Source organism: Manacus candei, unplaced genomic scaffold (assembly GCF_025592945.1).
Source record: "Manacus candei isolate 608988 ecotype Guabito, Panama unplaced genomic scaffold, ASM2559294v1 h1tg000015l, whole genome shotgun sequence".
Lineage (NCBI taxonomy): Eukaryota > Metazoa > Chordata > Aves > Passeriformes > Pipridae > Manacus > Manacus candei.
In genome coordinates this window covers 1,109,059-1,125,342 of record NW_026138063.1, presented here as the reverse complement: position 1 = coordinate 1,125,342, position 16,284 = coordinate 1,109,059, and the positions used below count along the sequence as shown (strand labels likewise).

The 16,284-nt window shown below is 50.8% G+C and overlaps 2 protein-coding genes across 11 annotated transcripts in view; both read left to right on the top strand.

The window, feature by feature from the left end:
* The first annotated feature begins 1,498 nt into the window (after positions 1 to 1,498).
* On the top strand, positions 1,499 to 6,557 carry CUNH3orf33 (chromosome unknown C3orf33 homolog). The gene is made up of 5 exons (XM_051782014.1): positions 1,499 to 1,622; positions 1,691 to 1,750; positions 3,934 to 4,087; positions 4,794 to 4,954; positions 5,449 to 6,557. Exons 1-5 carry the CDS (start codon positions 1,533 to 1,535, stop codon positions 5,719 to 5,721), a joined length of 738 nt encoding a protein of 245 aa, XP_051637974.1. The 5' UTR covers positions 1,499 to 1,532; the 3' UTR covers positions 5,722 to 6,557.
* Positions 6,558 to 8,357: 1,800 nt separating this feature from the next.
* Positions 8,358 to 16,284, top strand: part of PLCH1 (phospholipase C eta 1) — a 91,027-nt gene continuing 83,100 nt past the window's right edge. For 9 of the 10 annotated variants that reach the window (XM_051781977.1, XM_051781982.1, XM_051781981.1 and 6 more), the window contains exon 1: positions 8,939 to 8,989. The gene's annotated coding sequence lies outside the window, so the exon portion shown is untranslated. Of the gene's footprint in view, positions 8,459 to 8,938; positions 8,990 to 16,284 lie in introns of those variants that run through there. The other variant, XM_051781975.1, reaches the window with a different exon arrangement.

Below are 16,284 nucleotides of genomic sequence, written 5' to 3'. Positions count from 1 at the left end.
TCTGTGTTTCTTGCCTTGTCAGTATTTGAAGTGTTGGGCTTGGAGGAGGTTGGGGATCTTCTCTTACTGCATGTTTGGGGGGGACATAAATCAACTCCAGCTTTGGAGTGACTGGAGGGGACGGGTGGGTGTGTACGAAGGGTCTCCGTGGCATCAGGAGCAAGGAGGGGTCTGGAAGGGTCTCTCTCCATGGCATCAGGAGCAAGGAGGGGTCTGGAAGGGTCTCTCTCCATGGCATCAGGAGCAAGGAGGGGTCTGGAAGAGGACTGTGCACACGTGTTTCTTTGGCACTGACTCCTGTCCCTTCCCCTCTCCTGAGTGACAACTTCTCACGGTTTGTTTCAAGTACAGCACAATCAGTCAAGCTGAATGAAATCAGATGGTTTTTATTCTCCAAGCTGAAAATCTTCCTCTGCATAAGCACAAAGACAACATAAAAATACATCAGAGATTTATGGCTGCACCTTTCAGTCCCAGCCCCCTCACTTCCAGTGCACTGACCACGTGTAAGGCACTTCAGTTCTGTGTCCCCACTGGAACCACGGACCACTGATTTAATCACAGCTTGTCCATACCTAGAGATTTTTAACTTTTCTGACTTCGAGGAAAACCATCTCAAGTGCAAAAGATGGAAATTAAATTCCCAGGTTTTTGGGGGGTTGGCTTTTACTTTGTGATTTTTTTTCACTTTTTCGGAAGGTGCCACTGAAACTTGTTACTAATAAAGATGGGTTGAGGATTGCTTATCAGTTATTAGATGATCTCAACAATGTCAAAGTTACACATACACTCTAAATTGGTCAGAATATGTATGAAATGTGACCTAAATTAAGTAACTGTTTATTCTTCCAAACTGCTGAAACAAGTGATGGATTAGTGCTTTTAATCTAAGTAGCTATTTTGTAGGTCAGAAATGTTAGTGCTGTACCAGCCCATTAGCAGGTTGCTGAAGGGAAGCAGTAAAATTTTAATATTGTTGCTTTTTTCTGCCAACCCTCTTTTGAAGTGATTTTTAGAAAAACATTACAATTACTGAGGACTTAAACATCTCTAAGATTAAAATAAAATAAAAGTAAAACACAAACCCAAGCCTTAAAAAGACAAGAAGAAAGGAGCATCTGGCAGGGCCAGAGGAAGTGTGTCACAGGTTTGGAGAGTTCAAAGCGGGGGCAGAGAAGGCTCCAGGGAGACCTGAGAGCCCCTTGCAGGGCCTAAAGGGGTTCCAGGGGAGCTGGAGAGGGACTGGGACAAGGGATGGAGGGACAGGACACAGGGAATGGCTTCCCACTGCCAGAGGGCAGGGTGAGATGGGATATCGGGAAGGAATTCCTGGCTGGGAGGGTGGGGAGGCCCTGGCCCAGGTTGCCCAGAGAAGCTGTGGCTGCCCCATCCCTGGGAGTGCCCAAGGCCGGGCTGGATGGAAGGAGCAGCCCGCTCTGTGGGAGGTGTCGGTGCCCGCGGCAGGGGGGGCTCTGGTTGATGTTCTCCCGTTCCCGCCCCGGTCCCGCCCCGGTCCCGCCCGGGGCGCGGCCATGGCGGAGCAGCCGAGCGGCCCCGGCCGGCTGGGGCAGGGCCTGGCCCGGCTCTCCGAGTGGGCGGACGCGCACCTGGGGCTGCTGCGGGTAACGGGGGCGGCCGGGGGGTCCCGCCGAGCCCCCCGCCCCCCCTGACCCCCTCTCTCTGCCCGCAGGGCCTGAGCGCCGGCGCTGCCGTGGCCGGGGTGCTGCTGCTGGCGCGGAGCGTCCGCCTGGTGAGTGCGGGGCTGGGGGGCCGGGCGGGGGCCTGCGGTGGGGACCCTGGGGTGGGGACCCTGCTGGGGGGACCCTGCTGGGGGGACCCTGCTGCAGGACCCTGGGATGAGGACCCTGGGGTGGGGACCCTGGGGTGGGGACCCTGCTGGAGGGACCCTGCTGGGCCGGGCCGGGCCCAGGCGCGTTCCCGTTGCTGTCCCGCCCGCTCCCGGTGGAAGCGCCGATTCCCGCACCGAGCTGAGGGATTGCTGTGTTTTATTCCACTCCACGGCAGCAGGAGCCGGGTGGTTCTCTCAAAGGGGTCCCCGCTCCGCCATCTTCGAGGTTTTGCACCGTTTGCACGTTTAGCGGCATCCCTTGGTTCCAGTGACATCCCTTTCCCGTTCATGAGCGCTCAAGCCGCTGATGGTTGGTTGTCTCTCCCTTCTCGTGCTGCTCGGTCCGCGGGCACAGCTCTGCCCTCATTTGGGTCTGTTCTGAGCAAGGGTCGGTGCTCGGTGCTCGCGACCCCCCCCCCGTGCTGGAATTACCTTTCCAGGCAGCCCATTCCTCTCGGGATTGTCTTCTCCCTAAAACAGAGGGTTAGCCGAGCACAGAACGCTCACGATGCAATTGCCGATACATAACGGTCCAGCCACAGCTGCTGAGTAACAGCTGGAAAAAGCAATGGCAAAGTTTGATTCAGATCTTGGGGGGCTCCAGCCTTGAGGGGCTCGGTGTCACTGTCGTGCAGCACCTCCACAGCCCCACCGAGCTGCCCCCTCGTCCCCCCTTGTGCTCCCACCCGGAGCCTGTTTCCGAAGCCCCTGGGGTGGGTAAAGGCCCTTCCCCTCTCCCTCAGTGCAGCTCGAGCACCCTCACTTGTCCAAACAGAGTACTTTCCTGGCCTATTCTCACCGTCCTTCCACACACAGAACTGCCTTTGAATGCTCTTAAACACCAGGCAAATCTCCCTCTGCTCCCTGGAGTGGTCAGGTCACACTGCACTGACACCACACCACCGGTGCGTGGAGAAGCTGAGCCTCCATGGGCAGGGAGTGACCGCACTCCCCCAGGGTTCCAGCTGCTTAAAAATAACAGATACCCTCCTCTTCCCTCTGCACAGTTCCAAAGGCTACAAGAGAACTTTTGTGCAGAGTTTCTGCTTAAAAATCCTACCAGAAAACATGAACTACAAATGTTGCCAGAATTATATTTTTCCGGTTTTTGGTTGGTTGGTTTTGACCCAAGGGCCTGTGAAGGTGTTAATCTGTGTAGTGGAACTTCCAGAACAGATGAGATCAGCTTTGGACAGCTTCTGTTCCTAAAAACCCTCCAGGCTTCCTGCCTGAAGGTCCCGAATTCCCGTGTTCCTGGTGGGAGGCTTTAGGGACCACAGAGGGGCATTGCTGAATAAATAACACACAGAGACAGGTCTTTGCCTTAAGCCTGGGGTTTGGGGGTTTGGTTCCCAGCAGTTGTACTTCAGCAGGTCAGTGGGCTTCACAGCTCAGTAGAATTAGGTCAGTGCTCTGGAAAGGCCTCTGACAGTGAGACCTCAGTGTCTTCTCTGGGGGTCTCACTTGTCCTTCTCCCTCCATCCCAAACCAGTGTCCGCTCCATTCCTGTGCCACAGCCCAAGTCTTTGCTGCTGCTCAGCTTGGTTTCCCTGTGTGATCACATAACACCCCCTCGGGATCCTCCCGTGCTGTGGTATCAAATTTAATCTCCTTGTGATCTTCCCAAAGCTGTTCACCTGCCTTTGTCCCTCTCCTGTTTCCTCCCTTAGGGAAGGCGGGGCTGTCTCTGCCCTCCCTGCTCTGCCTTTGTGTTCAGCGAGTCTGTCCTTTGGCTTCCTTTCACCTCGTCCCAGCACCATTCAGGCCCCTTCTAAAACACTCCTTTCACGGTGCATCCAGTGAACTTCAATAGGCATTGCTCAAAAAATGGCGGTTTCTGTTCTCTCTCTAAACCTGGCTTTTATGTCCACTCTGATGCTGCAGGTCCTGTAAGCCAGGGAAAGGCTGGCACAGCCTCTGCAGCTGATCACTATTAAATAAATATCTATATTTACTTGTCCACACTCTCTAATAATAGATCTGTAGTTTCCCAAACTATTTTAAGAAGAAGTTGGATTTAATGTGACTGTAATCACTCTACTTTTCTTCATAAAACTTTGTCTTGCTCTTCCTTCCATCAATAGACAACGAAGTTTACAAGTGCTTTGGATATACCTGTGGAGTTTGTAGAAAAGAATGTGAAATTGAGAGGGAAATTACATCATGTCACAGAGCAGGGCCTGGAAGTTGAGCACATTCCCATCAGCATTCCTTTCATCACAGCCATCCAGAGAAAGTGTAAGTAATAAGGAATGTGAAGAACAAGGGTAGGGATGAAATGTGCTGCTCTCAGAGTGCCTGCAAGGTTGGGAGGAAGGGCTGAAACATTTCCAGCTCTGCCTTTTGGTCTGTCTGTGCTTTCCAGGTGGGAAACTGGGGAATAAAAGACAGGAGGAGACCCATACAGAGTCTGTCAATACAGTGTTTGTGTTATTTGTTACTGTGATATTTTCCAACAGCAGAAGTGAGCACACAGGCAGTGCTTCTACTTGCACAGCTCATCTCACTCCTGGCAAAAAGATTTTGTTGGGTTTGTGCTTTTCTTTGCAGACACCCGTTTTGGGGGACATTTTTTTTGTCAGAAAGAAACTGTCCCTCAGTTCCATGAGTCACACACTCAGGTGTGTGTGCAAATACCAGCAGGTGTTAATGCCTCTGCCCCTTTGGATAAATGACAGTGACTGATAGTGGGAGCAGGTCTTTCTCTCTGTATGCAGAATAACCCAAAACAGCTCAAACCACTTGTGCAAACTTGAATTTTATTTTTTTTTTTTTTTTTTTTACTGAAGGAGAGGTGAGACCAAATTCCTGTTTGCAGATAAGTCCTTTGGGGAACTAAAAGGGATTCTTTAAGTCCACGGGAATAAATTCATTACCAAGAGCCGAGGGTCTGTGCAAAGCATGAGGTTCCTGCAGCACCAACCTTGTCCCTCTCTGTTCCCAGGGCAGTCCGAGGGGCTCCTGCTGATCCGGCTGGCGGGTGTGGAGGTGGCTCCCAGTGGCACGGCCTGGCTGCAGAGAGAGCTCAGCCCCCAACAGCACATGTGGTTCCAGCTCCTGGGAAGGGAGGGCTCGGCCCTAGACTGCCTTGTTTTAGTGAATAAGGTAAATAGAGCCTCCAAAAGTGGCTTTTATCTGCGGTTTTGAGTTTGATTGTAGTCGTGCAATTCCGTTACCTCCGTTCATTTAAGGAATGTTACTATTTATGATTTATCTCTTTGGATGTGAATTCTAAATGTTTTATTTGCAAATCTGACTTCAAGACCAGTATTTTTGCAGACTGACTCATGACAGGAGTGTGTGTCTCTGTCAGATGCTGACAGGGACACCTCCCACTATCCCAGGTTGCTCCAAGCCCCATCCAGCCTGGCCTTGGACACTTCCAGGGATGGGGCAGCCACAGCTTCTCTGGGCAACCTGTGCCAGAGCCTCACATTAGAGCTGGGTTTTAAGTCAGCTGGATTCCTCTTCACTTTGAACTACTTCTGCCAGAGCATAGATTTAGCCACAATTAAAGCTTGTACCTCTGGGGGTGTTCACACAAACCCCCAATAAACCTGTTTTAACAGTGACTGTCATCTTTATTGTGCCTTTTATAGGGTCGATTTCTCAGCATGTGCTTGAACGAAGAGCTCCTGAGCCAAGGGCTGGGCAGAGCAGCCCGGATTGAGGGGCTGCCCCACGAGTCCCGCCTGTACTGGAAACTGCACAAGAGGCTCCTTCGGGCAGAGCTGAAGGCCTTGAAGAAAAATAAAGGCATTTGGAAAGAGGAAAAGAAATCTGAAAGGATCCAAGATCACATCAGCAGCAATAAATTTGTGCAGAGGCTGAAACAGTTTGTGAGGTGGTTTAGGGGCTCCACTGAGAGGTAAAAAGGTAGAGGAACATGAGCTCCCTGAGTTGTGTGATTTGTGTCCAGGGGAGGTTTGTGATCACAGACAGTGCCGTGATGTTCAGGGTCCCTGTCTCAAACAGAAGCCCCACAGTGAATGGGTTATGAGTGAAATTCAGGAGCAGTGTGCAGGCCACCAATGAAAAGGTTCTGGTGCCAAACTCTTCCACAATAATGTCCTAAATTAGTCTTCCAGTTTTCCACCTTCTAAATCCCTACGACCTGTGTTCCCAGCAGGGAAGGCAGCACACGGAGCAGGTTTGGGAGGTGCAGTGCCAGTTCACACCTCCCTGATGTGTCCTTGCTGCACAGCTCACATGGGTTAGAAACTCCACTTCAGGCCTTTACAAAGCTCATGGGAAGTGTTTACACGTGAGCTTTTTGTTTGAATTCTTTTCTTACACTGTTTTTGCTGTGTAATTTTTGTTTCAGAAAACATTCGTCTTGAATAATGGGTTGCATTGTTACTGCTGTAAATGGTAATCTGTTATGGCTGTTCAGGTTGTAACAAATAAAGTTCCTCGGGGAAAAAAAAATCACTTGGTATATCAAAGAATGTAAATTAATGTCAGGAATCCAGATTTTTAGAATCAACTTTCCCTTGAAGAAGAAAAACCTATGTTTTTTTTTTCTGATGGTTCTATAAATGTCGAAAATTAGATGAAAATAAAACTTTAACAAGAAATTTGAGAAGGAGGACTAGAAGGTGATAAGAACTTAAACTCTTTTTTTTAATTTTTGGCACACATGTTAAGTATATGAGTGTACTACTATTTATGTTGTAAATATTCTCAAAATAAAGATTGAATTTCTTAAGTTCATTGTTACATGTTTTATATACCAAGCACTTGACCTTTGTTTAACCTCCCACAGTCCCAATATTTATTTAAAGTGAAGTGCTTTACAGATTTTCCTTCTTTCTGTGTGATTCCTTTCCAGTGAAATACTGGAGAGAAGAGTGTGGTGAAAAAAAACCTTAATAGCTGAGCACTGCTTGTCTGACAATTAGTTGCTGTGTCAGCATTTTCTCTGCTGATTTCAGGGGCAAAATTGTGACTCCTGAGATTCTAAAATAAGAATAGATGTCGGTGCTTCTTTAGTGCTTTTGTTCCTGGTCCTCCCGGGGGTGAGGCTGGTGAGCAGCGAGCCATGAAGTACCTGCAGCGTGTTGGAAACCAGCGTGGGGGAGAGGGGAGGCTGGAAACCAGGGGGCTGTGCCCCTTTCAAAGTAAAAAATGACACGAGTTTTTATGCATTGTACAGCGGAGGGCTGGGCCAACCCCTGCCGTGCCACTTGGCTGTGAAAGCCATCCAGACAGTCAGGGATTTGGGATCGCAAGTGGCATCCCCTGAAGCAAACCCCAAAGCTGAGTTTTAACCCCGAACTACAAATTGAGGCTCAACAATAATCCATTTCTCGTGGGGGGTTATGGGTGTTCCTCTTCCTACGTCTGGGAAGTGGAGCTTTTCCAAGCTGGGCACGATCATACAGTTATGATTTATTTTCTATAATAATTAAATATAATTCTGGACTTTGCACTTCTGTTCTGTAGATGAGTCACAGGAGGATTTATCACAAAAATCCACTGTAAAGCTGAGAGAAAACTCGCAGGAAACCACATGCTGCGTTTCTAGCAAGCAGAGGAGAGGTGTGGGCGAATGTGAACCAAGCTGTTGTTCCCTCACATTTGGATTTGGGATTGCAGTGACAAATGATTTCATGAGGGTCAGCCCCTGTAATTGTTTGTTAATGCTGTTTTCCTTATCATCCAGGGCTTATCTGTTAACGAATAAAACCACCGGCACACCCTCCCCCCTCAGAAAAGGCCCAATTCAGTTCAAAGCTGTGCTTTCCATCTGTGCAGGGCTGAGGGGTTGCAGATCCCGTCTCTGTGGGAGGCCTGGCTATTGGAAAAGCAGTAACAGGAGCAGACCAACAGCCCCGCAGAGGCAGAGCCGGGCTGAGCCTGGGGGAGAAGCAGCACTTTCTCCATTACATAAGCCCCCCACGCTGCGTCTGAGGAGCTCCTTCCCTTCCTTCGCCCGCTGCGATGCCCAGCAGAGTGTTTCCATCAGGGGATGCAGTTCTGTGATTAGGAATAGGGACAGGAATTAAACTGTTCAGCTCTTGTGCTTTGCCCCCGCGACTATGAGCGACACATCTTCAAAAGATCCCAGGGAGAGAAAGGACAGGCCTGGCCTCCAAATGGCCCAGGGAAAATACCCTGGGCGCTGCACGGGCTGTTTATTGCCGGTGTGGGATGTCAGGCAAATGGCCATAAACAGCACCGGCCTTCCCCGGAGCCCACTCGGCAGTGAGGGGCTGTTTGCGTCCTTCGGGAACAAACACAGCAGGGCTGGTGTGATAGGACAGGGGAGAATGGTTTGAACTGCATGAGGGTCGGTTTAGATCAGATTCGTGGGAGATTTTTCTTACAATGAGGGTGGGGAGGCCCTGGCACAGGTTGCCCAGAGAAGCTGTGGCTGCCCCGTCCCTGGAAGTGTCCAAGGCCAGGTTGGACGGGGCTTGGAGCCACCTGGGCTGGTGGGAGATGTCCCTGCCCACGGCAGGGGTGGGAGGGACGGCCCGAGGTCTCCATGGCACCCGCCGCCGGCGCGCGAGGGGCCGCCCCGAGGGGCCGCGGCGCTCCCGCGGTTCTCCCTCAGCTCCCTCGGTTCCCCCGGGACCGCTCCGCACGGCTGCACCCGGGAGCTCGGTGAGTCCCGCCGGGAGGAGACTCCGCCGGGACGGGCGGGGGTTCGGACCGGGCGGGGCTGAGGGGGCAGCGGGGCTGAGGGAGCTGAGGGGGCGGCAGGGCTGAGGGGGCGGCGGCACTGAGGGGGTCCGGCACCGAGGGGGTCCGGCACTGAGGGGGTCCGGCCCCGCGGCTCGGCGCGGACACACAATGGAACAGGTTGAATGGGAGCGGGCGCGGGGCCGCGGTAACACCGGGGGTGGATCGCGGCTCCGGCCGCTCCGCCCGCGGCAGGACCCATCTCGGCCGCTCCGCTCCGGGCGCGGCCCCGCTCCGGGTTTCGCGGCGCTCCGGGCCCGGGGGCGGGCCGGGCCGGGCGGGGCGGGCGGGGCGGCGGCAGCGCCGGGGGTTTGAACGGCGGAGCAGGTTGTGCTCGGACCGGGACGGGTTGTGGCGGTGGCGGCGCTGGTGGTGGCGGCGGCGGCGGTGGCGGCGGCGGCGGTGGTGGTGGTGGTGGTGGTGACCGGACCCAGCGCAGCCCGGCGGCCCGCGGTGAGTGAGCGCGGGGCGGGACCCCCCGAGCCCCTCTGAAGCCCCTGCGAACCCCCCGAGTCCCGTCCGTCGGTGCGGCCCCGGGGGGCTCCCGCGGCGGGACGGGGCTGTGCCCCGCGAGCCTCCGCTGGGCTTTCCCTTGCTTTTCGTGCTGGTTTTTCCCGGTGTTTGCGGCCGCAAGTTGAGGTGAGGGTTTGCAAGGTGCAACTTTTCACTTATTTATTTGTCTGTAACTCGCCGTTCCGGCCCGGGCGGCCGCGCGTGCCGCGGCCCTCTCGCCCCTCAGGAGCCGGCCCGGGGCTCTCTCCGAGGAGCGCCCGGGGCCGCCCGCGCTCGCTGCCCCGGCCCGCGCGTGGCCGTGTTCGTTCCGCTGGATCCATCGCGGATCGGGCGGGATGAACTCCCTGGGCTCTGCCCCCTCCCCTGGGCCGGCCCGGCGTTTGCCATGTGCCGTGGGCGGTTGTGCCCCCGGGCTGTGCCAGAGCACACCTGGGCCGGTGATGAGCTGAAACCAGAGCCAGCTGCAGCCGCTCGGTTCGCCCTGACCGGGGCCAGACCGTGTTAAATGAGGCTTAGCCTACAATCCTGAGGAGCAGGAGCCTCCCCCGAGGAGCAGAGGACATCAGCCAGCAGTGCTACAGAACTGCTTTGGGAACATGCGTGGTCCCCACTTGAAAGGTTCTGGAGTAGGTGAGGGTTGAGAGGAGTGAAACCTTTCGCTGAATTGAGTTTTTCCTAAAAATACCTTTTTTAGGGGCTAATAACCTACTCCATAAACCATTTTTTTTTAAATGAAGAAAGTACAGTGAGCTAGGAATCAAACTCCATGCACGTTTTGTTGTAATTAAGCAACTCTGTAATTCTGGGAACTTCAGCTGACCGAAAAGTGTTTTTAGAAGTGTTATTAAATTCCAGCCAGAAAGATATAAGCCTTATCTGATGGACCAGTCATAGGCTCTTTGTTTAACGTGTGCTTTAACTCCTGAGTTATAAAGCACAATGTTTGCCTGTTTCCAGGGGGCTCTCCTGATTTGCTTGTCCTTGGGACTTCTGGCCTGTATGTTGCAAAACTTAAAGGAAACTAAAGAAAACTTAAGGTGTTTGTTCTGAAATGGGAAAGAACAACTGCAGGTAACGATACAAAAAAGAGAGGCAGGATTCAACCCTGCAGTGAAACACCTGAGTTAATGTGGGATATGGAAAGAAAATAGAGTTTTTGGGAGATGAGAGGCAGCAGAGTGCAATGCTCGCTGTTAAAAACCTTCCCGGTTCTTCAAACAGCAGCTCTGTGGAATAAGATTGAGAATACTTCTTTTTTTAATTTGTTTTTAACTCTGAAGGATGCTTTTTCTAGACTTAAAAATGCCAGTAGGCTGTTACATAAAAAAAAAGTGAAGTTTTTTCAGCTGAAGATGCACGATTTGTGAGAAACCATCTGAGCGGTCGCGGGCGCTCTCTGGTTCTGTGCTACCTATTGTCTGTAAAACGGGGATCAGCTGGTGGGTTGGGATCAAGTGGTGCACAACTCATTATTTTAACAATCCCAGCCCAGCCTGGGAGGTTGCCTAGGGAATTGATTTAATGCTGCTGTCCTTTCAGCCGCCGAGGCGGGTGTCCCGCCAGGACTTTGATCAAAATCACCGGCGTTTGTGAGGGAGAATAAAATTTTCGCTCCATAAAAGCAGAGGAGAGGCCACCCCGTTACTAACGGCTCCTGGTTTTGCATGAGCTGGTCTGTAATTTAAAACGCTGTCAAGAAATACCCGTGGCAGTAAAACACTTTTATGAGGATCAAAACACAGGATGAAAATCAGTCCCCTGTTCGATACTTAGCTTCCCTTTATTTCTGGGAAAGCCTTCCATGCTGAAACTGTGTTCTGTTGGCTTTACAAAGGAATCTTTTTATAAATGGAACAGTTTTCCTTTAATGAAATCTGAATAAGGTGGGTTTTTTTAAGGTGTCACCGAGGATCCAGTTCAATTTAAACTGATAACCTAGATGGCAAAGCCGGGACCCCAGCCACATGGGGTGGTGGTGGTGGAGATTTGTTTCGTTTGTTTGCTCTGGGCTTTTTAATAAGTTTAAAGAAGTCTGAATGTTAAAAAAATATCACAAACACTCCCAAGTGGGAAAGCAGAGGTCTGTTTCCAGGTCTGACAGTGACCTGCTGTGTTATCTTCAGTAGGACAGTTTTCTGCATGTGTCTTCAGTGCAGTAACACTGCCATGCATGATTGCCTTGTAGGGTCTTGCAGAAACTCCTTTTATTAGTGCTTCAAATGTACTTGACTGTGTTGAAGTGAAGGTGCTGTAGAAACACAGTTATTACAGTGTTTCCCTCTTGGCAGTCGGCTGTGGAGCGTGTTCTGGGAGGGTGTTAAATCACTGACCAACAAAGCGTGGTTCCCCTGGGCGGGGGATTAATTGGTTTGAACCTCTGGGCCTGCGCTGTGCCAGGGATAAATGTGGCTTTGCTTCCCAGTGCACAGGCAGAAGGTGCTTCCTCTGGACTCCTGCTGAGGTTGGCTGGTGTTAGTGTGGCCTGATCTAATGGCCAGGAGGGAGGTGTGTGTCCTTGTGTACTCGTTTTGGTTTGTTTTCCTCCTTTCTTGTTTATTTTAGGAAGCTGGAGCTGTTGTCTGTAGCAAAAGTGGCTTTCTTGCTCCAGTCTCCATGGACACTGAGGGCACTATTGTTACTCCAGAGATCCGAGCTTGCCCTCTGCTCTCCTGACTTAGGGAGCCTTTTGCTGCTCATCTGGCATTACAGGACTATCTAGTTGTACCTGGGTGGCTGAGGGTGATGTGGAGCACAGATTTGAGAGATGGAAAGGCAGGTTGGGGGATCCACAAGGTGAGGAAGTGCCTGCACTGCAGATGGGCACTTGCTAAGATTCCCCCAGGGGCAGTGGAAGAGGAGAGCTGGCCAGAGCTGCTGTCTGGGAGCAGACACCTGTTGCAGAGCTGGAAAAAGCCAGGGACAGGCAGCTGGGGATGCCAGTGCCCCTGGGGAGGCTCAGTCAGCCCCTGAACGATGCCAAAGCGCTCCCAGGGTGCTTGGCCCTGTGCGTTCCAGCTCTTGGCAAGGCGTGTCCACGTGAGTCTCTCCAACCTGAAGTAACTCAAGGTTGCTTGCAAGAAGCTTCAGGTGGAGACAAGCCATGGTGTGAAGCAGTCCATGCTCCCTTCCAGACTGGATTTATTGGAAATGACACAGAGTTCAGGTACCTCTGCACGCTGAGCATGACCAAGCGTGTCCTGAGGTGGGGAAGGGGATGAATTGAGTCTTAACAACATGGGTTCAAATCAGGCAGTGCTGAGCCTCTTATCAACGTGTTCCTCACTCTTCGCCCAGCCTTTGTTCCACCCACAGGTGAAAAAAAAAGGATGAATATTGGCAATTACCAGCTGTGACAATTCGTGTCCAACACAGAGGGTCTTGTGGTATGAAATGCCTACTCCTTGGGGAACCACTTGCCCATTGATAAGTAGCCAAGTACACAAGGTGCAGATCATCCATGGGCATGGCTGGCTGTGTTGGCACATGTCCTTTCCAGGCACCTAATTTTTATCTTCACATCTTATTGTTTGAATGACTCTGTGCTGGAGCAGAGCAGCACCCAGGCTTTCCCAGGTCAGAGCAGGAGCAATAGTTCAGCAATAGCTGCTCCAGCTACTGAAATGGGTCTTGTGTATTAACAGTGTGTCTGAAAATGACTTGTCCAAGTTGTGAAATATGTATTTCTGGTGAGACATGGATGCTCTGAGGTGTGATCTGGTGTGCTGTGTGCTCCCTGCTTTTTACAGGGTATGTTCCTGCTAATCTGTTGAGGAAGAAAAGGTCCTTCTTAAAGCTGTGCAATGGTCTGTGGGAGAAAAACGTTTATTTTAATTTCTAGAAAGAATGTTCTTAGGAGACCAGCAGTCTCCTGGTGCTGACACTCTCAAGTGTTCACATTCATAGCAACAGAACCACCAGACTGAGTGGTGTGAATGGGAGTTGTTTCCTTGACCCTGTGCAGTAGTGTAGTTCTTTGGAGTCCATGGAAATTTGTCAGCTCCAGCATGGGAGGTAAAGTTGGATTCCAGGCCCACCCCTTCCAGATTTTACCTGGAGAGTCGAGACACGAGCTGGGAATCTCTGGGAGTTCATGAACTGCCTCTGAGATTAATCAGTTCCCCTGACTTTGGGAGCACTGATACTGGGGTGGATGGCTCTTGGAGCTGATAGTTCTGGGCTTGCTGTGCCTTCCTCTGCCTACTTTGAAGTGCATTGTCATGTTTGTAGAAGAATTTGGAGAAAATATAAAAGATTCCCAAAGAATAGAATAGAATCTGAAGATGTGTTTTTGATGCATTAAAAAAATAGCACTGCCAATGTGGTGAAGTGAGTTGTCTCTCTGTAGATTAAAATCTCCAGTGTAGAAAGACTCTTGAGCTCAGCATCTGGAGTTTGAAAGGCTTTGTGCAGCAAAGCCACAAACTGATTTGGATTAGTGAATTGGTGTACAGGGAGCTGGCAAAGGCAGCAGGAAGCTGTGATAGCACTGGAAAGCTGTGTAAGGAAAACATTCATGGACACCCATCCAGAGTTTCCCCTTCCATGTCTGGTGGGATGAGTGTTAACTGAACAGGGTGTGGAGGACAGGTGTCTCCTGAAGCTGTGCCTGCTGGGTGACAAAAGCACACCACCCTCCTGGAAATAGTTCCTTAGGGAGGAGAAAAACAAATTCCATTTAGGCCTCTCGAGGAATGGGGAGCAAATGCTAATTCCCTTTCAGGGTCTGTTGCCATGGGGAGTCAGTTCAAATCCTTTCTAATGCCTTCCTCAGCAGCAAGTTGTGCTGACACATGCTTTTCATGGCTTCCCAGAAAGCAGAGAAATGACTTGGAACAAAAGCTCCCTGAGAGCTCAGAGCCCCGGGAAGAGCAGGGGCTGCTGTTGGGCCGGGGGTGGCACAGGTGGAGGTGTCCTGGGCACAGCCTGGCTCCTGCCTGCACAGGGGCAGTGGGCACCAGGGAACTCCTGCCAGAGCCCAGGGACAGTGCTGGGCACTGAGCCCGACCTGCTGCTCTCCTGGGAAGGGAAAGGGTGGTTTAGAGAGCAAGTCCTGGGTGCCAGTCCTCTGGCATGACCCCAGCTGGACGAGTTAGGGTGAGGCTGAACCCCTCGTACCCCTGGTGCCCTCGGGAGGGAGGTGCAGCCACCCCTGCCTGCCTTCCACACCCTGCATGGCCCAGGTGGAGCTGGGTGCAGTGTCCTGAGTGTTCAGTGCAGGGCACAGGGAAGGGGCCTGTGGCTGGATGTGGCAGTGATGAAATGCTATTTCTAGCTCGCTGGTGGAGCCTGTTAATTGCTGTAAGATGAACAAAGATTTCAAAGCAGCTTTTTCAAACCATCAAACAACATGACATTCAAGTCTGTCTTCATCTGGTGAGCAATGCAAGTGCTCTAGTGGGGGAATAGACAAAATATCAGGTTAAAACCATTAAAAATTTAAAAAATTCTGCATTTTCATGAGGCCTCATCTGTCTAAAGACCATGCAAGTGCAATATCTGTATTCCAAATCCACACTTCTGTGAACTTTTCCCTTAAGACAACTCTAAGAGTTTCCAGTTGCTCCCAGCAAACTCCACAGGAAATTTTTCTTTGCTCCTGTGCTGTCCTGCCCCCTCTGACACCTCCTGGCAGTGTGGTGCCAGCACAGATGTTCTCTTGGCCTTGTGGCACGTTTGATTAGGGAACTCATCTGTCAGAAAAATAAACCAAACGAAAGTCTCCTCTTTTGTTCCTCCAGACCAGTTCCTAGAGAAATGAGAAAAGGACCAGATACTGCGTGGTTTTGTTTTCTATTGCCAAATATTGTCAGTAATATATTTTCATGCTGGTGATATTTTCAGATAAATATTTGATGTTCAAAAGGGAGTGTAACTTTGGGGGCATTTTTTAAAGCTTTTTGTTTATACAAGACGCTTTAACTTCTGGAAAGTAATGGTACATTTATGTAATAGTTTATACTATAGGTAGGTGATAGTTTGTTTCATAAGTTATGAAAATTACATCAATTTGTGGGGAAAAATGTCTTTTTGTGTCAGCAGCATGGACCTTCCATCTGATGCAGCCAACGTGCCTTGCCTACTCTGCCTGGCTCCCATATGTGTACCTTCAGCAACGTTTGTGCAAGTTATTTTGAGTGAATGTTGATATTTGATGCTGATTAAAGAGGAGATTTGCACAGATGATGTGTGGAACCCTTAGAGCCTGGGCTTGTGTGACAATTAAATCTAAATCTGCATGAATTTAGACCAGCTTAAATGCTTAGCAATATTTGGGTGACCGTGAGTGGCTTAGTGGAATAAGAAGCCCAAGACTGCAGATGGGTGGGTGCCCCATGAAATATGGTCATATTAGGGTTTTATAATCTCTTCAGATTTGGTTTCTAGGTCTAACTACGGCTAAGCTTTTCATCCAATAGCTACTTTGGTTTTTTTGGATACTGTTTTCCAAAATACAGCCCTTGTTGTGCACAGGCTTGAGGGTTGTTCCACCCGAGGAGTTGTCACTTTGTAAAAACACAGACTGGAAATTCCCTGTTGATGGCTACTAATAAATTCACCTAGGAGAGCCCCTGCAGCACATTTTAGTACAGTCCAGGGAAAGGAAGTTGGTGAGAGCATGAATTTTCCTGGTTGCATGTTGTGGTGTAAACAGAATTACAAATGGCTTCGCTCCCTCTGGTCAGTACCTGTTAGTTCACAATATCAGTATAGCAAAGGGCTGAGCCCTGGGACTCTGGAGAACGAGTCCTAAGAGAAGTGTCTCATCTTTGGTTGCCACTGCAATGTGTTTGCCAACCTGCTGAGTGCTCCTGGCACCTTTGGAAATGCTGGAGAGCTTGATTTGGGACATTGAGCCAAGGGACTGTAGGGACAAATCAGCAGTCCCCCCTGGGCAGCCCTCCTTCTGTTCCTGGGGAGTGCAAGTGAATCTTCTGCTCACTCTCAAGCTTAAGGTAAATCACTTCACCTCCCTCCCTTCTAACGGTACTGTAGGTCTGTTGTGAAGCTAAATTGCTTGGCTTTCCATACCACCTCAGGCTTCTCCCAGGGAAGTCCAAAGTAGTATTTGTACTGTGCTTTGGTGTTTATTTGCTGTTTGCAGTGGCTGGAGGGTAACTGCCCGCACATGGTGGTCAGCAGGGATGCTGTGTGCCCCCACACAATCACAGCTGCCAGATTAAAGCCCAGCCTTTCCCTCTGGACTATATTCCTGCTGCTTAGTGCCAGCCAGATGG

Bases quoted from the DNA above. Each gene is read 5' to 3' on its own strand.
- CUNH3orf33 (XM_051782014.1), top strand. From the start codon at position 1,533: ATGGCGGAGCAGCCGAGCGGCCCCGGCCGGCTGGGGCAGGGCCTGGCC. The intron at 1,751-3,933 runs GTGAGTGCGGGG...TTCCATCAATAG, and splicing joins TGGCGCGGAGCGTCCGCCTG to ACAACGAAGTTTACAAGTGC. The intron at 4,088-4,793 runs GTAAGTAATAAG...CTCTGTTCCCAG, and splicing joins CACAGCCATCCAGAGAAAGT to GGCAGTCCGAGGGGCTCCTG.